At 39.2% G+C, this 21949-nt stretch overlaps 1 protein-coding gene across 1 annotated transcript; it reads left to right on the forward strand.

The window, feature by feature from the left end:
* Positions 1-588: 588 nt before the first annotated feature.
* ubald1a (UBA-like domain containing 1a) lies at positions 589-19015 on the forward strand. Its single transcript, XM_041974230.1, has 3 exons — positions 589-846; positions 1460-1522; positions 16610-19015. The coding sequence occupies exons 1-3, from the start codon at positions 739-741 to the stop codon at positions 16928-16930; spliced, it is 492 nt and encodes a 163-aa protein (XP_041830164.1). The 5' UTR covers positions 589-738; the 3' UTR covers positions 16931-19015.
* Positions 19016-21949: the final 2934 nt, after the last annotated feature.

Consider the following 21949-nt stretch of genomic DNA (forward strand, 5'->3'; position numbering starts at 1 on the left):
ATGGGGATGTGAAATAGGTTGTAATGCTGCCGCAGTCCACGCTGAAGAGTGCAGATAAACTGCAAACGCCATTGGCTTCACAGAGCTAACAAGGGTTTTGTGAGAGCAGACACAAGAGAGCCGCGTCCGGCTATCGGTTGTACCCCAATTTAACTCCGAACGATGTAATTGGTGATGGTGGATTTGTTTACCATATTTGGCAAGCTAGTGACACAGCGCGCGTGAGAATTGGACGAGAGGGGCCGTCATTCACAAAAGTCAACCTTCTGGATCATTACAAACAAAGCGTGTGCTCACGGGATTTGTAGTCCAAAACAAACCCATTCTGAAACTCATGTAATCGGCGTTTACAGCCTTTGTGGTGATTTCAGTACCACAAATGCATCGTCTTTGAAAAGAAACTCGTCATCACAAACCATTTGCTGTTTAACTTATATTCTAGTGTCAAAAATTATCCTGCAACAGACCGCTAAACATAACCCGATTCGAGACCCTTTGCTTGCAGCATACAAATCCCACCTGCGATACCCTCATTTGATTGGCTGCTTCTTTACGTCAATCACGTAACGTTCCTTCCACTACCGCTCCTACAGTAAATATTTGTGTTTGCTCAACCGGCTGTAATGGTGGACGAGTGAGGCAGACAGACGGAATACAACTAGAGCGAAGACAGAGGAAAACGGTCAAAAGTCTGCTTCAGAGCCAGCAGCCGCAAGTAGGACACGGGCTTTGTCGAAAATGGATGAACTCAAACATCAAGTCATGATTAACCAGTTCGTCCTGACGGCGGGTTGTGCGGCAGACCAAGCGAAGCAGCTCTTGCAAGCGGCACATTGGCAGTTCGAGGTAAAGGGAAGAAAAAAAAGGAAACGATACGGTTTCAACGACAGTTAAAGAAGGCAGGCAAAACGTTAGCTGTTAGGCTAATATTTATGTCTGAGCCCTGGCTAGTTTTCACTCGAACATGCATGTCTGTCTCTCGAGACTTTTTTTTCTTTTTTTTTTTTTCCCTAATAACACATTATAATTCAAAGTCGGTCCGGGCTCAAGTCGCAACTTTTTATCTGTAATGAAAGTGAATGTATCTGATCTTTTAGCAAGGGCAAATCAGTTGGGAGTATAACGTAACGCAGTAGGACAAAGCATATCCAATTAGACTTTACTCTAGATTAAATACTATAATCCAACACATGACAGCAACGTACAGGCGAGGCCACAGTACTATTACGCAATATAGATGACCGCTGTATTGTATCGACTAGCCTACAAATGAGTAGTTTTGTACATCATTGTTTAGTCCACAGTGAGCCGATTATAGATAAAAGCTTGCACTGTAGTTCTTAAATCCCTCCTTGAATTGTTAGCGCTTGGTACACCATGTATCAGTGCAGAATAAAAGATTTCCATACTCCTGCCAGACATAAAAATGATGCTATTTATTGTCTGTGTTTCATTTTAGACTGCCCTCAGTGCCTTTTTTCAAGAAACAAATATTCCATATGGCCATCATCATCATCAAATGGTGAGTGGGTGATGATGTTACACTTTTTATGTTTCGTATCATCAAACGTTATCAAACCTAATTTTTAAGGGAATGTCTCTTTAAGTTGCTGCGTTGTTGAGAGTGGTATAGGGCCCAGTGAGCAGCCCTTATAGGCCGAGAGAGATGATGTTGTACCAACAATAACAAAGCACATGTCGGCCATGTTGTGAGCTTCCAGAAATAAACAGAGCTAGGCATGCAGCAGCAGCCACACACACACACACAGAGGGCGAGAGAGAGAGAGAGAGAGAGAGACAGTGTGTACATTCAGAGGTGTCAAGAGTGCCGAATTGTTTTACTTGAGTAAAAGCGCTGTTACTATGGTGACGGATACAAAATTATTTTATTAGAATGAATCTGCTCAGTTAAAGTAAAAGTTTATTTCTAAAATATGTTTGTGAAGTGCTGATTATCATTACTTTAATGTTGCTAATTTCACATAATCTTTGTGATGTTATATTCAGCGCATTCAGCTTTAGGTGAACATGACTGAGATTAGGTTGGTCCGTTTAAGTGTACTATTTATTTTCATCTTGATCATGGATACTTGCATTTGTGAGAACAATTTGGTTTGCTTTCTCTGCACGGTACATTTATTCTTTTCCTGGGGCGGAAATCTTATTCTTCAATTGGAAAATTCCTCTAAATACAAATATATAGTACAGTAGTTCATAAAATATGAGCTTTATCAAATTAATGAGGGTAAATCTAATTTATTACTTTCCTGTCAACACATGGGATAATAGTTTTATTTTCCATTGTCATCTGAGATGCATGATGGTAGGAAGGGCCATTCCGTTTCTGTGCAAGAGAGAAAAAAGAAAATGTCCCTTTCCATGAGGAGGACAGCTGCCTCTCACAAATAGACCCTCGTGCTGCTGCATTTGCCTGGGGTAATTCTCTTGTTTTCCCTGATTGGGTTATTGCTACCCCTGACACAGCACATGCTGAGAGGATTTATAGGGTGGGACGATTCAGAGCAGATTAACCTGGGATGCTTTAATATTGCAGGACACACATCCGTGAGCGAGCTGTGGTTGAACATTATGAAACACTAGCAGTATTTGATCTTCTAGCAGCAGCTTCCTCTGGCAGCTACAAGCCTTTGTTTGCAGTTGCATGCACAGCATCATCCAACAACAGCTGCGCTGGAAGAGTCTGACGTGGATACCAAAGGATTTTGTCTGAAATTGTCATTTCATTTGCACTTTGTCTCAAAGCTTGCTCTTTATTTGTGTTTGACTGCAGCACAGTTGGTCATCAAACTGCTAAATATTTTAGCCTCATGTTTCTGAAAGAAGAGGGATAAAGAAGGATTTAATTTTTATAGTATTCAGCGAGCGTGCGTGTACATTTGTATCCTCTGAGCAGAAACTGCTCACACTGAGCCGACACATTTTTATCAGTGCTTTTGTAACAAAGAAAGGCAGGTCGCCTTCATCATCCTATCATCTCATCGGTAAATAAGAACATTGAGCCTCCATTTAGCTCATGAAATGTCTCGCTTTAATTTAGAGAGTAAACAGTTTGCCAAGAGCTGCCCAGTTTCTGTCTGCCAAATAGGGCTGAGCTTGCAGCTCACACTCGATAATGAGTCAGAATGCGCCGCATCTACATGTGTTATTGTTATATTTGTGATCTTGCATAATCACAAATCCCCTTTTTTTTGCCGTTGACTGCATGTGCGTGTGTTTACGTATTTTACACACATGCATAGATGTCTTGTGCACATGCATTGTGGGTGTTTTGATGAGAATGGCAACAGTACGACACCAGGGCAGCATTTCCAGCCTTCCTGCAGCTTACCTGGCCTCTGTGTTTGTCCGTAGGGATGTCACAATTATAGATGTTTTTTTTGTATGCGATTATAGTCAGTAGAATAAGAAGAAATAATAAAAAGTTTAGAGCTATCACTATTATTCTGCATGCATTCAGTAATTTACCAACACTACAAATGTATAATATGACATGAACACTCCCTTTAGGTCTTTAAGTTTTATTTACGTTGTGCTGTGAGACCAACATGATTACAAAATGGCAAAAGACGGGATCAGATTTAATTTCAGTGTTACGTTGCATAAACATTAGCGCCATTTAACCAAACTACTGTGCATTTACCTTTAGCATAAACAGCTGGTGGTTAACCTGCAAGTGCTGAAATGTATTTAGTGCATTTCCATCTTTCTCTGCAACTTTTTATGACATGCTTTAAAAGATGAGCCATCCTTCACAATGACACCTTGGTCTTTTTTACTCTATAACCCCTCCCCCCAAAAAAGTGTTTCCAACAGCCTCTTCTGCAACTCACACGGAACCAAAACAAAGCGGCAACTCGGGATGTGGTGAAACTTTGTTTTCATTCCATGCAGAAGTTGTGCTGATCTGCTGTTATGGTTCAGACGTGATCTCTTATAGAAAGGGACATTATAAAAGGACATTTACAATTTATCAATCATAGTGTTTAATACTACGATTAATTGTAAAATGAAGTAATCTTGACATCCCTATTTGTCGATGTAAAAATCTAATCCACTTTGCTCTCACTCTTAACCCCCTCACTCTCTCCCTCCCCCAATGCTGTCTCCCGCCAGTCTCAACATGAAAACATGAAGCAATATTTCTAAATGCTGTTGCATCAATGTTTTGTGTCACAACACAAACTGAACTCATCCTTGAGATTGGTGTTTTGGCTGGAAGCCTCACCTCAGACCCAGTGGCCCCAGCTGCTAGCCTGTGGACATGCAATTCTTGGCGTCACGACGTCATGTAGGTCAGTTTTTTTTTTTTTTTTGTAGATGCTGTTCATGGAGCTGGTTTATGCTTTTGTCTTTGAGGTTCAAAGACAATGTAGGAGCTTGAGTGCAGTTTGCAAATTGCTTTTCTGTCTATATTTGGCATCGTGGAGTAGGAATCAGCATGGCTTCAGAAGCACTTTTTTTCTTTTTCTATAAACACAGATGATTTAATTCTGGAAGAGAATTTAGGTCTTTTTCTTTTTTTTGTTTTAGCTTGTGAAGTTTATTACCTTTATCTAATATCTTATAGGGTTAGTTGGTCTGTTCATCAAAACAATCTTGTAAAATGCTGTAAAATGTCAGAGGGTTTAACTAAAACTCTTCTCATTATAATTTCCTTTCACTAAATGTCCTAGACTCAAGGGAAGGTCCGTGTTTTCACACATGGAAAATAACTACAGTATTTGCACGGACATGCATTTAGAACTGTTTGTTTTTTTCCCAACCATAACAAGCAGACTGTGTTTCAGTTAACCACGTGTGGACAATGAGAGATAAATGGACAATCTGTCTCCAGCAGATCCTGTATTTATCTTTGTGTTTTTGAATGAAGTCACTGAAGCTTGAATCTACGTCCCGTGATAGACCCCCAAGCCTTAATCAAAGCCCAACCTGCTCTGTGTTTTATGCAGCCCCACCCTGTTAACTCCCAGTTTTCTTTTTTTTTTTTTCTTCTGCCACACACATACACACACTCTGTCCATACAAACACTGAAACCGCAATGCATTCCTGCAAGATGCAACCCTCGCATCAACCCAAAATGGACCCTTTCAGAGCAAAAGAGGACCACTGTTAACAGGGAGCACAGCACCTTGCTTCTTTGGTCTGTTTAAACATCTTCATCTCCTGCTTTCCTTCATATCCCCCTCTCTCTCTTTCTCTCTCTCTCGCTTATTTCTTTTTGCAGATGTAAAACATCAGGCTCTAAAATTCAATTTACCCCTCATGTTTCCTTAATTTTACTGCAACAACTTCCTCTCATTTGAGCATCATTCTTAAAAAGCAGCCTCCCTCAACACAACATAGTTGCACTATGGTCACATTTGGAATAAATTATGTCTTGGTTTTCTGTGTCTGTTGGCTTTTAGTTCATTTATGCTCATTCTTATTAAATTTTAACCTCAAACTGTTTTCATATGTAGTTAAGAAGCATATTTTAAAGGCATTTCTGAAATGATTTGTGGACGTTAAGTATGAACAGCATTATAATGGATACTTTGCTAATATATATCTGTTATGTTATAAATGCTCGTCCACGTCTAGATAATCTCTCCTCAAAATAGTAGTTGACATTATTGGTAATTTGTGGGAAGATCTTGAAATGTTTTCTTGGAAGTGATTTTGTGTACTTAGATCTTTTGACGTACACGAACATGGTTTTTGAACAATTTTAAGATGGAAACTGCCTGTCTCCAAGTGGTTTCAAGGGAAAAATGCTGTTCACGGCAATAGCAGTTTCCATGATTAATTATTGTCCATGTGGGTCACACATAGCCACAATAAAGGGAATGAATCCTCATGTGACCACAGAGGAGGAAGCAGCTCAGCTGAATGACTTCTACTGCTGTTTGGGAACATTTGATTCTGTGATGTGTCTTAGCTGGGAGGCAAACAAGATAAGCCATGAAGTTCGCTTTTCATGTGTGTAATTTCTGTCTCGGTTATGACTGTTCTAGCTGTCTAAAGAGACTTGTACTCTTCCAAAAAGAGTGCTTGGTAACAAGATGGGACAAACTGAGCCTGCTTCCTATTGAGGAGTGTCTTCAGTGCTCCCTGTGTAATATATCGAGATTTTCAAATATATCGAGACTTTATCAGACGCAATATAGAAGGAGGGAATATCGTTTATATCGAGATAGCTTGTTTTGAGTTAAAAGAATCTTTTCTTTTGCATTTTGCATAGCTGTATTTTTGTTGTGGTCATTATAAAGTATTTTATCGCCCAGCCCTACCTGTGAGTGCGATGAAGGGTCTGACTTTGCTTTTTGACTGGCAGCAGCATGGATGTAAGCTGCACCTTCATTCAGCTGTGTCACTGCTGGTTAAAAATAAAGTCCTAATCAGCTGCATTTCCTCACTGCTTCCTACCTGTTTTTGGTATTTGACAACCAAGAGAGGAAACGTGTGTTTGAGTGAGTAGGAGTGAGGCAAAACCATGACAGTGGCTGTTACTTGGCAGAATCAAAATACTAAATATATATAGGAAAATATAGAAATATGGATCATGTGCTACTTATTAGGTAAAAATACACAAACAATACATTTCTTTTAAAGAAAATGACACATTCTCATATCCCTTTTGAATTGCTTTACATCCATTTTCTGTCACACACTCGGAAATTGAACACGTTAGCTTTATGTTTCATGAAATTTGTCGTTTTCAGTAACAGTTTACGACAGCAGCCTTACTTGGTAATAGATTGGTTACATTTATGTATTACTTTCAGTACGCACTATATCTGAAGTAACCGTAACCCTTAAAACTCCTCCATTTAATTAACCATTTCCTGTGATTCCCCTAGCTTTTTGGCAGTGGGGTGGGGAGGTGTCTCATATATAGAGAGGGAGGGGAGGATAAAATTAACTTGGCCTTGTTGGGAGGACAGAACGCCCCCCCTTTCTTAGGAATAACTCTGTGGGGTAGGTTGTGATTGATAGCTTTAAGGTCATCTATGGATGTTTTCAGGTATTTATATCCCGTCTAGGAGGTTTACAATTCAGCTGCAAAATGTAGTGTTTATTCAGAGACTCCTTCCTTTAAAGCCTCAATGAGTGATCCATGATAACACCCTTATTTGTCACATTTTCCTAATAAAAAAAAGATTGCTATCACTACTATGTTGCTAAGAGACCTCTGTTTTGATCTGGAAATTATAATGAAGCCACTTCCTGTCAAACTTTCGACCAGTTAGATAGCTTGAATTGATGGTAATGTCCCAATCAGAAGCAGCCAATGATCAGAAGTGAGAAAAATGTTTGTCTACAAACAACAAACATAATGGTCCTCTATGGCTGGAATAAAACAAAGATGTTTTTGACACACGGTGGCACCAAAAATGAGCTGAGCTAGAGTTGTTTTTGTGAGGACAGTAGGTAAATAGTGGCATTAACTGTAAAAGAAAAAAAGAAAAAAACAGCTGGAGGAAAAAATTGTGAATATATAAATAGTTTCTGTTATGTGTTTGCTTCAATGCCAATATTTTTACTCCTGAAAGCCAAGACCTGAGAGGATGATATGCAGGTGAGGAAAGGCTTGGTCACTGTTGATAAGTGTGTGTTATTTCTAAATTTGTTTCTCTTCAGTCTCATGTGAATAATAAAAATGTGTCCAGGGCTGTGGATCTGTTCTTCCTGAGCCAGATTGTCTCAGTGAGACAGATAAAATCTAACATCAATCAGGTGTAATCATTGAGAAAACTTCTCCTTAACACAACCCACGTCGACCTGTATGTGGCAACACTTCGAGTGTAAAACAACAACAAACTGCTCCTTGATTGTAGAGATCACCCATTTATTGCAGTCCATTTGTAACTTCACATCTAAGGTGAAACGGATATATAAATGGAGGGCAATGTTCAGCTCTGATGATCTGGGCACAGTGAAGTAGAAGAAAAGTACAAGGCACTGCAGGGGAGCGATAAAAGTAGGCGTGAGGCTGTTAAAAACCCGTTTCCTGGCAATATGAACACCCAGAAGGAGAAAGGAGGGTTTAGTATATCTCTGTGTGTGCATGTTCAAGGGGGTGTTTTTGGTAACTACAAACATTTGGTTTCGGTGTCCGGGTGTGGCTTACAAAAGGGATTTTTATAAATCCTGACTTTTCTCATCCATTTAAGCTCCCACCTTACCGAGAACTGTATGTGTGGTGTGTTCATGCAGAAGAGCAGAGGTATAATTACATTCATAAATCAAAATGTGACAATATGGACGGCTGTCTGTATGCATTCCTCTCTGGTGCCTATCTTTGCCTTCATTATCACTACAAGACATCAAGGAAGACCAGCTGAAGTTATTAAAAGACATTTGGATATCCTTGTTTTAAATGTCAAGAAATGAGGAAGTGTGTGAGATCTTGTTTGGGTGAAATGAGCTAATTGCAGGGCAATGCGAATTATTTAGATACAAGATGCAATAAAGGGGTTTCATGAAGGGTTGTTTGTGCTTCTGCAACAGTGGAATCAAGGTGAAGCACAAAAGCATTTTGTCCTGCAGAAGATTTAACTAACAGAAGATTAATAACTAAACTTCTAAGTGAAATCTGGATTAATTTCTTGCATTGTTTGTGATTTTTGTGTGTGTCCATGTAACAGTCCTTTCAATTTACATGCAGCTAGGTGTGTCAGATTTTAGACTTGATCATATGTGTTAATGTTTAAGGCTGTGCATGTTCTGTGCTGTATATCTTTGTGTGTGTGTATGTGTGTGTGTGTGTCTTTGCCCATGTGTCATACAGCCACGCCAAGCATTTAACCACATCTGAAGAGGCTTGGCCTGCACGCTGCATGTTCCAGCATGTTGCTCTGCATGTTGCCAGGAGCACGGCTTCCCAGAACCCTAACCACACTCATACACTTACATACACACAAAAGCTTGTGCACAGACAGACACACAAACCCACACACAGGAACTTTGGCAAAAGAGATCCAGGGAATGGGACTCCATGTAGGATGGCCGCAAGCACCAGATGTGTTTATGAGTGGTGGAGTTAGATTGGGTTTCACGCTGATTCTTGGAGTCACAGAGTACACTTACACACACACAGGAGGGTTAGTCGTACGGCTGCCGAAACACAGGCAGCACATGGGAACCATGTGTGTGTTGCATAAAAGCCGGTGCTGTCAGATTGTCACTGGCTTGTTGTCTCAGTCAGGTCAGCTTATTCTGTACTACGTCTCACTGGTACTTAGTCCGGCTATTCCTGCACTGTCAACGCTCAATGTCACATCCATCCGTTCCTTCTTTTCTGACTCACATTCATGACCTTTGACTCTGATCCTTTTGCATCTAATCCCTGCTCTTCGGTTTTGTAATTTAACTCTGTGATTGCAACACAGTTCCCTTAAAAACCCTTGTAGGTCCTTAGGGACTTATTTGTCCTTTCAGGTAATTTTTCTTTCAATTTTTGGCCACCATTTTTTGAGATGTTACCCCATATAGAACCATCTTTGTAAGAAAGTACTTCCCTTAAAGATATTTAAAATTCCAATGTAAATTTTTCTTGAAGCCCAACACTGGAGATAAACTTTCCACCCTTTGGGACCATTAGAGGGCAAAAGCTCTTTTTTTTTTTTTTTTACTACGATTGAAGTTAACTGGAGGATTTGAGCAAAAATAAGTGAAAAAATATGAATCCAACATTTTTCTATGTGGCATGTTTAGGATATAAAGAATATGATCCCATTATTTTATAGCATCAACTTTTTTTGCCCTTTGAGGTTTGAACTAATGTACATACTGAGTATGTGTTTAAGCATGTGTGGCCATGTGCTCCTACTTAAATTAACATCACACCCCAGAAATGTTTGAGTTGTCAGAAGAAATTCATAATGAAACTGGAAGTGAAGCTGACATGCAAAAAAATATGCTGTTTCTTTTATTTGTATCTCTGCCTTAAGAAGGATATTTTGGACTAACTGAACCTGACTGTAATAATCCATTGTTGTCCTGTCACAGTGACCTTTAGCCTACAAGTTTCTTTGCCAGCCTGTTACCACTTAACAGGGCAAACTCCTCTTTCTAGATAGAAGAGAGCCACAGTACACCTTTTGTCAGTCTGTTAACTGTTGAGCATTGCAGTGTTTTCATTCCCAGTTCTCCTTTTGTTTCTATATTTCTTCTTCCTCTGCATTCTTTTTACTTTCTCATTCTTTCTTGTATTATAGTGTCATAATACACACACACACAGGAAAAAAAAACACAACCTAGCTAATGATCTACTGCATTTATCTTGACTTCAATCCGTTAGTTTAGACGGTTTAAATGGGCGAACAGAGATAGAAGAAGTCAGGCTCAGCTGTGGTAAAACTCGGTGACGGGTCATGGATGAGGAGGCCGTGGAAGGTGATGGCCACTTGAAACATTCAGCAGCAGCTGTGTGGTTTGAGCAAGAAGCGTCCACGTTAGTTTCTACAGAAAGAAACAAGATTCAGCTCATTGTTTTGAGCTGTAAGATGGGATAATGAAACAAACGCAGGGAGTTGCTTGTCTGGTTTAAGTAGATGCTTTGTGTTGATGCAGTGACACTAATTATGTGCAGTTTTCCCTGCCCAGCAGTCAGTACCCAGACATTTTGTGAGTGGTGACTAGTTTTTTTTTTTCCTGATCTGTCCACCTTTTAAGCCAGAGGCTTCTTTGTTTATTTTGTGCTATCAGTGGTTTCACAAGACAGCTGTTTCCTAATGCTCACATCTGTTAAAACAGTGAATCTGCAGATTTGTTTATTTTAGTTGTTTTTACTAGTGTAAGAAGTAATAGAAGCAGCATGTAATTACGTGTTAGTTTTTTCTACTTTTACCATTTCTCTAATTTACTGTACATTTTGTCTACATGCAGAGCTGCAGCTTTGAAACAAAAAGCCGTTGCTACACACACACCATACGTACACTCCCTTTTTAAACATTTAACAGCAGCCAGGCTGAATCATGTACTCTTAATGTAGAAAGCGTCTGTTCAGCACTTCAGGCTTTATTTTCCCTTTCCTCTGCTTGCCTGTCCTCTAGCGATTACTCTAGATTTAATCTAATATTTCTAAGTCTTTTATTTTTATTATTATTATTATTTCTTAATGGGAAAATGTTTTAGCAGTTTGTCGTTACCTGAGTTTACATGTTGGTGTCTTCAGTGAACATAGACAAACTGTCAACTGTTGAGGTGACAGATTTGGGAAGCGTGTTTTAGCCGAACCTTTTAAGTCCAGTTCGCTTAACCTTAACTGAATACACTGTCTGTGCTCTGCCAGGTAATTGATGTTTTGAGGAGACTTTTGATATCATACTGTTATTCTTGGCTTTGTAGTTATAACTTTGTATTTATGGCTATTCATTTTTGTTTCCCTATAAAACTATGTAATTGGGCAACACCATTTTTTTTAAATGCCCAAATAAGCAAAAAAAAAAATCCAGTTCTTTTAAACTTCTCTAACACACTAGTATGAGTCTAGATCATGTAGGACCTTTGCAATACTCCCAAACATTCAGCTGTTGTATGCATAGATTGATTTTTTTTCTTCTTCTTAGGGATGCTTTTTTACACCCCTAAACTTATCAGTTTGAATCACTGCAAGCTGTTCAGGAGCTTTAGAAAAGTCTTTTAATGCTAGAAAAGGTCACACAAATGCAGTGGAGGGCAGAAACTGTAATTCAAGGGACCTTATACATTTGTAATCATTTAAAGTTAATCAAAGGATATATTTCTTTGAAAATACTTGCAATAAATTGATATTTAAACAGAAAATGATGTGCTTCATGTGGTAACATGATTGTAGAGTGAATATTCAGATATGAAGTGATTTGACTCAGTTGTGTGTTGAAATTATTATTGGGGATTGTTTCACTTTTAAGGCTGATGATTCTGTCTGTTTACTTTTTAACAAACATTAAGTTAAATATGGTCAGATAACTCTATCCTGCCAACAACTTGAAGGGTTGAAATGAGAGTTTTTTTACTGCGATTCTTGTGTCTCGCAGATCTCTCAGCACAGTTTGTTTCAGAGGCTGACATAAAACCTGTGAACCGAACTCAACAAGTCGTAGACAGAATGGAGGTGGAGGGGAACACAGGAAGAGGGAAGTGAGAGAAAGATAAGAGAGTGAGAGAAAACAGACATGTTGCGATGTTGCTAATGTTGGCAGATGAGGGAAAAAGAAAAAAGATGCATGGTTAATCTCTACACAGTGTTTTCAGAATGATCAGACAGAATAAAACCAATCTTATTTCACCATTGTTTCCTCATAACTCATTTATTTATAGTTTTAAGGAAGCTAAAAGGAGCTGCCAAAAGGAGCTTTTTCTAATGGGTCAGTAAGGACGTCTGTTTATTTACTGTAAGTAAATTAAAGGAAACCAGAAGATCACATTTCATTCAATGCAAAAAAAAATTGGCTTAAAGTGACTGTGACAGCAGGAAGGAAAAGTCCTGAGGGACCGAACACGAGCATGTGTGAGGTTAAACATGACACAGAGAAGCTCATTTAGGTTCATGAGATGTAACTGGACTCTCTGCACAACTCAAGAGGATAGAAAGCATCTCTTTTCAGCCTGTTGGCCTGGCATGGGCACACACTTCATGTTTCTTAAGAATCATCTGTGTTTGTAGGAAAACACACACAAATTCATACATGCATGGATGTAAACAAACAGAAGGGTGTTAAAGATTTAAGGGAGGGTTGGGGCTTGCATGCTTGGGGTGGTCACCTCCAGTCAGACATGAGCTGCTCTTGCTGGGCTCAGCTAAAAAAACCTGAAGAGAGGGTGGACGAAGCCTGGCCGCTGTGACCGCACTCAGCCCCATCCCGTCAACCGGAGATCTGTACTGCTTCCTCATAACAACCATCCCCATGGCAACTGCTCTCTGTTGGCTGTGTTTTGAACACAAACCACTTCTCGCTGTCTGTTATTCCCCCTGTCTCTCCATCTGTATGTCTTCAACAAATGGCCAGAGCTCTGTGCTGCAGCTCTCTTCCTGCAACATGAAGGTCCTCTTTTCAATACAACAGTACCTCCTCGTTGTGTGTGTGTGTGTGTGTGTTTTTATAAATAGTTATGCCCTTTTCCAGGTAGAAGTAAATATTTGGTATTTTTCATGGTCTTTTTGTAGCTAAATAATCCTGTTAGCTTGTTAACTAGCTAGCTAATGATCCACGTCGGAATTTGGGTTAACTGAGCAAGATTATCAGACTATGTATAGCTGCCCTACAGACACTCTTTACTACAACATGTATATATGCATATGTGTGTGTGTGTGTGTGTGTGTATACATATATATAGTAGGGATTTATCAAATGAAATGTTCACCTTTTTGTTCAACCTGTCATGTGTTTGAAATTCAGTTGGTTTCAGTTGCATTCATGTCACAACATTGCCAGCAGGTCTTGCAGTGTTTTCCTGTCCTTGCGTCAGTGTAGTGAGAGTTAATCTGCTACTGGGCAGCTGAATACACACAGTAACCTGCTTCCTTGGTATGCTGCACCTGAGTGATGCTTTAAACCTGTCTGGAGCCATCTCTAGATCTTTGTTTTCTCTAGTCATGAACTACACGGTATGAAAGCTTGATGAAATTGCTGTTAATAAATAAGTGGCTTGAAGTCATTACTGACTTGTACTTTAAAGGTTTTAAAAAACTTATATTTCTCTCACAGCATTCTGAGCTAATGAATAATTTACAAAAGTTAATATGGTGTTATTTAATTAGACAGTAATGTCCACTGAGGAGCAGCCAAAGATCAACAAGTGACACGGAGCTGAGTTGGAGTTGGTCTTGTGAAGATAGTTAGTAAATAGTAGCATATTTAAGACTGGAGGAAAAAGTGTAAACATGTAAATAGCTAAAAGCTTTGAGAGGGAGATATGCACATGAGTAAAGGCTCACTGTTGATCTGTGTTTTATTTCTGCAAAGAGTTGTTAGTAATAAAGTGTTTAGTTTTTTGGGGGGCAGTCTTTTTGGTCCTCTATCTGTTAATTCATTCATTTTACATCATTTTAACCTCATAATCCCGTAACTTAGGCTGCAAAAAAATAATGTTTGGATGTTAACTGTGCTTAAAAGGGTTGAGGCTCTACAGGCACTTTTACATAAAAAGAAAAAAAAACAGGCAGACCAAAAATAGGAGTGGAGTTTTAAGGCTTAAACATGAGACTTGTTTTACCAACAAATAATCAGATCTTTTATATATTCCACCCTTGTGTCTCATTTGTTTGGGAGTAAAGGATGAGATGTTTGTGTATTTTGTTCCTGGGTGCAGGAACCATATTGATACTGGCAGTTCTGGACTCTGCTGAAGTTTTTATCAGTGGGAAGCTGTCTGATAAGCAATTGAATCCAAACTCAGACATCTTGGCAAAAGCGGAGACAGCTACTGAGATTTTTAGACCAGATTCCTCGTCCCAGTGGGTCGATACCGTCTACGTCTCTGACTTTGTCCAAGGTCCTCTGCACAGACGGAGCTCTCACACTGAAATGTAAACTCGTGCTTGTGTTATTGTGGAGATTCAGTTCAGAGCAAATATTGTGTTTGAGGATTATTTTCTCTTCCTCATCCCTCTTTTATTTCTACTCCATGTTAATACAAGGCCACAGTATAAATATAACGTGTACAGGTGAATTGTTATGTCTCTCAGCAGACTGCAGGTCATGGTTGCACCTGCTCATCTGTGTATGTTTTCATGGATGAGTAAGTAAAATGTGAAGGCCTCAGCAGACAGGCTGAAAGGTCACGTGTCAGCATTTTCCTCCTAATATTTATTCCTGGCTGGTGGACAGAGGCAGAAGTTTTCTACTTCAGTTCACACACTCACAAACAAGCGTTAAGAAATCCAAAGCATTCTCCTCATCGCTGCTCATCGAGAACAGGAAGGATCATAGAGGTCACTCCAGCTTTCCAGGGTGTCTTTTTACTGCAGGAAACGGCCTTAAGAGACATGAGCCAGCATTTCCTGTCGGAGTGCACAGCGAGTGGACGTACTCACCTTTCATTGCAGAGCATCTCTCAGAACTCCTGGCTCGGTCCAACCCCATACTGGGTTTCTGCAGGGCTAACCTGCAAGCAGCAGCACTTTTAGGGGGCAAGGTGGTTTGATTACACACCCCATCCCCCAAGGGAGGAGTGGTATTCTTGTCACTGTTGTTTTTTTTTTGTTGTTGTTGTTTTTTTTTTTTTTGTTTTGTTTTTTTTTCTTCTTCTTTCCTGAAGGCTGCTTGTGAGCTAAGACTGTGTGTCAGAGTCTGCACATCCTGGGTGACAGAGCCAAGAGTAGATTAGATACCACAGGTCGGCTTTAGTTCTGGTTGTCAGCAGAGAGAATTTTGTTTTCCAGCTATTTCTTTCCTCCCACTTCAGCACATTAAACCTTTTTTTTTCTTGTCCAGTATCCATGTGTGTCTGCAGCTGCTAGTGCTCATAGTTGATTCAGGGAGCCTATGACTCTCCATTCTGGGAATTTCATCTCCAAAACAAACATCATGCTGTTTCATGAAACTGTAGACAATCTTATTGGAATATTATTGCAGTACATAGAAAAAAATGTTTCTCAAACAGTGTTAATGTGGAACTTTAAGGGATGAAATAGTTGATTAAGTAACAGCTTGAAAATGAAATAGCCATGTCTGTCATGTTAGTAGTAACCAAATCCCAAATATGCAGCCTTCTTATACCACTAAGACCTGGTGTTGTAAGGTTATTTTATCATTTCAATGCCAGCTCTGCCCTCTAAGTCCAGGCTCTTAATTATTTTATTTTTAGATAACAACCCTCCTGGCTAAAGGTAGCTCCATTTCTGCTTCCCTGTAGAATACAGTGGCTTGTTGTTTTCCTGAACAGGGACATAGCGGAGGAAGCAGGTCATGGAGCAGTGTGGGAGAAGCTGTGTTAGTTAGGTTGTTGATGATGATGATGATGATAAGGGTGAAGACTTACTATTTCTGAGCAGCAAAACATGTTTTTTACATAGCCTGTTGGCTACAGGTTGGTAGGTTCCAGTGTTGTTTTTAGCACACAGATGCACAAAGTATGGAAGGACAACAGCAGTGGCACAAAGGAGAGTCAGAGCTCGAGGGATTGTAATAAAACCCACGTAGACTTCATGTTCTGATCAAACTTTAGTCTGAGCAGTCACCCTGGAGACTATAGTCTAAACGAAACAGGAAGTGGATTTAAATAAAGTGTAGTGTTATCGTTAGGACCCTCTGCAGGAAGTAGCGAGCAGCTGGGATTCCCCTAAATTTTCCTTCAGTTGTAGCAAACAGCCTGCATCCTTTTAAAGGACAGTCTGCCTAAAACTGCTTTTTCTTCTTGCATCAGGGTTTTTTATCATTAAGATATTAAAAAGAGGGGCAACTCTGTTATCCCAGTGTTTTATAGCAACAAATAGATTAAACCCAAGTAGGAAATATCAATTTCTCCAAGTTTCAAGCTGCGGTGTTAATCGACTTCTGTTTTCAATAACTAATCAGCTAGAGGTCAAACTTATAAACCTTAAAACATTAGACAAAGTGTGTAAGGAAAATCTTGAAGGATGCCCACATTATTTATGCTTTTTCCCCTTCTCATCCTCAGATGTGCACCCCAGCCAACACACCAGCAACGCCCCCCAACTTCCCAGACGCGTTGACCATGTTCTCCAGGCTGAAAGCATCCGAGAGTTTCAACAGCAGCAGCGGGAGCCCCATGGCCGCCTCTATGGCCACCTCGCCCCCTCCGCCCCAGGTTGGCGGCTGGGGGGTATCACCAAATGTACCTAATGTGCCGCAACCTCCGCAAGGACTTTGGACTCAGGGGCAGCCCCCCACGCAGCCCTGTCCAGCCTGGCCCATGGGAGTCAACCCGCACACAGGCGCCGAGCAGAAGGCTAGCGTAGCGATGGAGGCGGAGAGATGAAGGGCAGCAGGGGACTGTAAAAATGCCCCCCTCCCTCTCCTTCAACCTTGGGGAGAAAGGGGGTGAGTTGGGGGGGTGAATGTGGTAAGAGAGGAAGGGGATAATGATGGAAATTGTTTGCCCCCCCCAAGAAGAAAAAAAAAAGAAAAGAAAAAAAACATGGAAAAAAAGGATGATATGGAAAGACAGAATCTACGCAAACCAAGAAAAACTCATCGTGGACAATTAAAGAAGAGGAGAAAACCAATGCAAACAATACAAAACAAGAAAAAAACCAACAAAAAAAAGATACGCACACATAGTAATAAAAGAGCAACTGAAATCTTTGTTAGTTTTTCTTAAATAAATGTATAGATAAAAGAAATATTATTGAACTAAAATATAAAACAATTGTCACGCCCAAGGATTTTATGTGATGTTCAAGGACATTCAAGGCAGCAAATTTCACTTTTTGAGTTCTTTTTTTTTTTTTTTCTTCTTCTTTTTTTCCATCCTTCCAGCCGGTGCTCTTTAATCACCGGTGGTTTTGTGTTTCTGCAACAGTCTGTGCTGCATGAGGAGAGAGAGGAACGAGCGATGCAGTATTTTAGGTTAACTCCCAAAAAAATCATCACACACTTGAGTGTGAGTGTGGACACATCTGAGTGAGTGGTCAGTTTGTAATCAAGCAAATGTATACACACACATATATACATATATATATACACACACACATGTTAGGGTTTAGAAGAAACACCTACTGTCATCCCCATCGTCAAAGGTGGGATCTTCTTTTTACCTCACCTGGTGGTCACCTGACTTCTTTCAGCCAATCAGGGATTCTTCTTAAACCAACTGTTGCCGCAGCCAACGCAGGACATGTTTTTAAAGAATTTTTTCTCTGTGTTTTTTTTAAAGGCAGCAGCCGCTCTGGTTTTTTTGCTTACTGATCCTCGCTGTAATGGCTTTTCCTGAAACAGTTTTAAACCAGGACTAAAACTATCTGCTCTGTACTTCAATTTCTTTTCTTTTTTTTTTTTTTCCTTTGGAGATTTGGGTTATTACAAGAAAAATAAGAGAGAATTGTTTCATATAATATTGTTTATAATGGTAATGATTTTTGTTATGTTGAAAGGTTAAGGGAAGAGGATTTGAAAGTGGGTGGGATTTCAGGTTGATCTTTTTTTTTTTTGTTTTGTTTTTCTTGAGAGACTGAATCAATTGCAACTAAAATGGCTATAGATTTAAGAAAAAAGAAACACAACTACTCCATCTTTTTAAACAGAATTACCACTTTGCATGATATGTTCATAATGTGTAACATCTTTTGTAGCAAATGTATAAGAGGTTGAGAGGTGATTTGGGAGGGGGTGGACTTAAAGGCGAGGGTGGGGCATGGGGGATGTCGTTCCCAGAGTCAATAGAAATGCAATAGATGTCTTGCCATGAAGATGAAATTGGACAGTGTCTTTAATGTTTGAAAAGTGAGGAGAAATTGGGTGAGTCGGCTTCAGGAAGCCCACCGTGGGCGATTTGGGGACACTACAGACTACTTTGAGACATACAGCATACAGTTTACGTACCCTCAGATACTGCACCATGAAGAGGTTCTTACAGCATTTATGTTTCTAGTTTCGACCAGTCGTTGGTCCATTGATACTGCTGAGGGATAGTTCAGGGACAACCCTGATATATGGCAATATTTTCAATGCAGGGTCGGCCCCTTGAGTCTTTTTTTTCCCCCTTGTTTGGATTACTTTTTTAACTTAATAAAATAAGTTGTAAGCCAAGGGTCTTTTTGTTTGTTAATGGATGAAAACATGATTAGGAAAATCATGAATATATTAATAATGAAAAAAGTAACCAACTTCATTTTTATTGTTATTTTAGATTAAACTAATGTTTGGATTCAATCTTTGTTTTTATGCTTCATACTTTATTTGATAAAATTGGAGCATTTCTGGGTGGGCCTGTTCCTAAATGGTTTCTCACGTATGTTTCCCCCCCTTGTATGACTGTATGAGACCATTCCCACAATATTTGTGGACTACCTGATAATTAACTTATCATTTTTGTGAACCTAAATAAATATTGTATGTCAACCTATTCTTGTTGCATATTGAATATAATGTCCTTAAAGACAGGGGCTCATATGATGTTATCATGTGTGTGTATACATAATAAAGCATTGTGTTAAATATTGACAGTAAGATGGTTGCATCCCAGTCTCGCACATGGATACCTCTCATTGAGGTTGATCCACCAGTCTCAACCATGGTCTGCAAACAGAGCATGATTCTCTCTCTGTGCCTGAAAATGAAGTAATTAGCCTGATGCAGCTGCAGTAAAACATGGAAAAGCAGAAGATGAAAGCTAAAAATGGAGGAGAGAGAGAGAAAAAAGGGAATCGAGCTCTGCAGTCATAACTCTTCTACAATCCACAGAAATGTAAACATAAACAAATACCAGCTGTCCACACACACACATAATCGCTACCCATAAACATGCATTCCCACACATGCCAGTAGTGTGGTGGCTGTGGTGGTAAAGGAGCAGGTCGTGGAGTTCGTTCTGTCCTTATCTCACTCCTGACTGTTGCCTCCCTGCAGTAAATAGAAGAGATTCCCTCTGCTGATTGTGTGCCAGTCTTTTATGAAATGTTTATGACCCTCAGCTTGGGTAAGTTTCAGCATGGCATCCCCCTGTATATAAAGCAGTAAACAAGGGTTTGACGTCACCAATTCTTCACAATTATGTCATACATTATTAAAACAAGTGTTTATTTAAGCCTGCAGAGGCAATCAAATTAGTCATTGGAAACAAAAAAAGACTGCAATGCAGATTTAAGATCTTGTAATAATTGTTTACCTGCCTCTTCTGCTGTTTACATCAAAGTATTGATGTAAACAAAACACATGCTACAGTAGAGTCTGACCTTGACACCTCTACGGAAGATCCATCTGACACCAGATATGAGTGGTGAGAAGTTATTCAAACATAATGTTGATGCAAACTGCCTGTCGTTAGGGAAATGGAGCAATAAAAGCATGCTTCAGTAATCGCTCGACATGTCTTAAGCTGAGAAAAACAAGTCTGACTCAGGGATTTTTCTATTTGAAAGCTGAATTGTGAGTTTGCAGCGTTTCCACATCTGTTCAAAGTGAGTACAACAACTGTGTCCTGCAGAGCTCATCTCAAGTCAGAGAAGTCTGTCCAATCTGAGGTCCACCATGACCCAGCAATCGTTTTCACACAGTCTTACACTAATGAAATGATTAATATTTTACTGCCTTGTCTTAAGTTCTCCCTAAATGTGGGCCATACTTACGACAGCAGAAAAGAAGATGACTTTTGGTCGGCACATGTAGATCAAAACATTTAAAAACATTTTTAAATAGTCTTCATGGTGAGGAAAGACACTCAATACCCTAATTTGACCTGTATAAGCAAGCATATTCTGTGTTTTGGTAGTTTAGCAGAGATAAGAAAGATGGGCTTTTGGCGTAGTTTTTAAAAAATCATCAAGCTCAGTTGTAGATATTTACAGAAAAATACTATCATTACAGCCAACAACGTAATTAAATGCCATTATAGTGCAGTTAGTTTCAAACGAGGTGTGAATCGTTTTAACAATTTTCTTGGGAAATGCTTGAAAGCAGTTTTAAACAAATGTTTGAAAAAATGTGATGAATTTATTTGACAATGCAACAGACGCTGACATGACATTACAAATTTGCATATCATAGCAGATTAGAAATATTCTGTTTAAATATTTTTATTGCGAAGCACAACAGAGTACAGTTAAGACTGGTAATCCATATATTGCTTCACATTTTTTTTTATTTTAATAAAAATAAACTAGAATTTCCATCAAAATAACTTGCAAGACTTCAACAAAAAATAACGCAGAATTGTAATACTGTACAAACATTAATCATGCCACTTTGGACCCAGAAAATAAGATTGTGAAGTAGACTGGCATATATTTGCCCACACTTATCACATGCAAATGGGCTTTCAGGAAACATTTCATACAGTCTAACCTTAGAAAAATGTAACCTATGAATTGAATTAAACCATGTCTGGAGTTGATTGAGTAAGCGGTAACATTTTCCAAACTTGCCTTCCAAATTTCTTCTGTATTAGGCACCCCTATTTCCTTTTCCCTTTCATTCTTAAGTTTGCTTGTTGAGTTTTGATCAGTATCTAACAGTACATCACACAAAAATGACACTGCATGGCTTCTGCCCAAAGCCTCCTTCAGACAGGAGTCTGATTTATCTGGTACAGATGGAAAAAAAGCTTTCACAAAGTTTTTAGTCTATAAGTATCTAAAAAAAAACAAACAAAAAAAGAACAAACTGGTTTTCTCAGTGAGAAATCTCATGAAGCTGCTGCAATGATGCAAATGCCCCCTGAATATAAAGGTCACATATTCGTTCCAGTCCCACGAATAAGAAATATTCTAAATAAAGATTTTGTACAACAAATATATCAGGTGTTGGCTCTGACAAGGAAGAGACAATGCTGCATAGTTCATGGTAAAATGGTAAATTGGTAAATACATAACGAAGGAATATAACAGCTATGCCATTCACTTTTTATGTGTAAAATTCTTTTATTTCTGAGAAATGCAGTCCTATTAGTTTTCATTCCATTATCAGCAACAGTTATTGTGTTTTCAAAGGATTTATTTTTATGAATGCTAGACCAGTAAGATAATAACCATCTAACACTGTAGTAACTAATCCATTATCAGCAAGTTATTGTGTTATTGCCTTTATTACATTTTAAATGGCCCAACATTCTTACATTGTTTGTTGCTACAGTTATCATTTACAATGATTACAAAAGGATAAAGATTAAAAGAAGCCCAGAGTTAAAGATTTATTTATTGTATACTGTGTATTACCAGCTAAACTTCTCAGTGATAAGAGCTGCAGATGTGGACAAGATGCCTGTAATGTACAAAAGCAGTGGTAGCCAGAGGACCCTGTTTAAAGGTAGGCAGGGTAGCAGAGCGACAAAGTGACATTGGGC

The sequence above is a fragment of the Melanotaenia boesemani genome, chromosome 21 (assembly GCF_017639745.1).
Source record: "Melanotaenia boesemani isolate fMelBoe1 chromosome 21, fMelBoe1.pri, whole genome shotgun sequence".
NCBI lineage: Eukaryota > Metazoa > Chordata > Actinopteri > Atheriniformes > Melanotaeniidae > Melanotaenia > Melanotaenia boesemani.

Coding starts and splice junctions, on each gene's coding strand:
- ubald1a (XM_041974230.1), top strand. CDS start 739: ATGGATGAACTCAAACATCAAGTCATGATTAACCAGTTCGTCCTGACG. Junction 847..1,459: donor CGGCACATTGGCAGTTCGAG/GTAAAGGGAAGA, acceptor GTTTCATTTTAG/ACTGCCCTCAGTGCCTTTTT. Junction 1,523..16,609: donor GCCATCATCATCATCAAATG/GTGAGTGGGTGA, acceptor TCTCATCCTCAG/ATGTGCACCCCAGCCAACAC.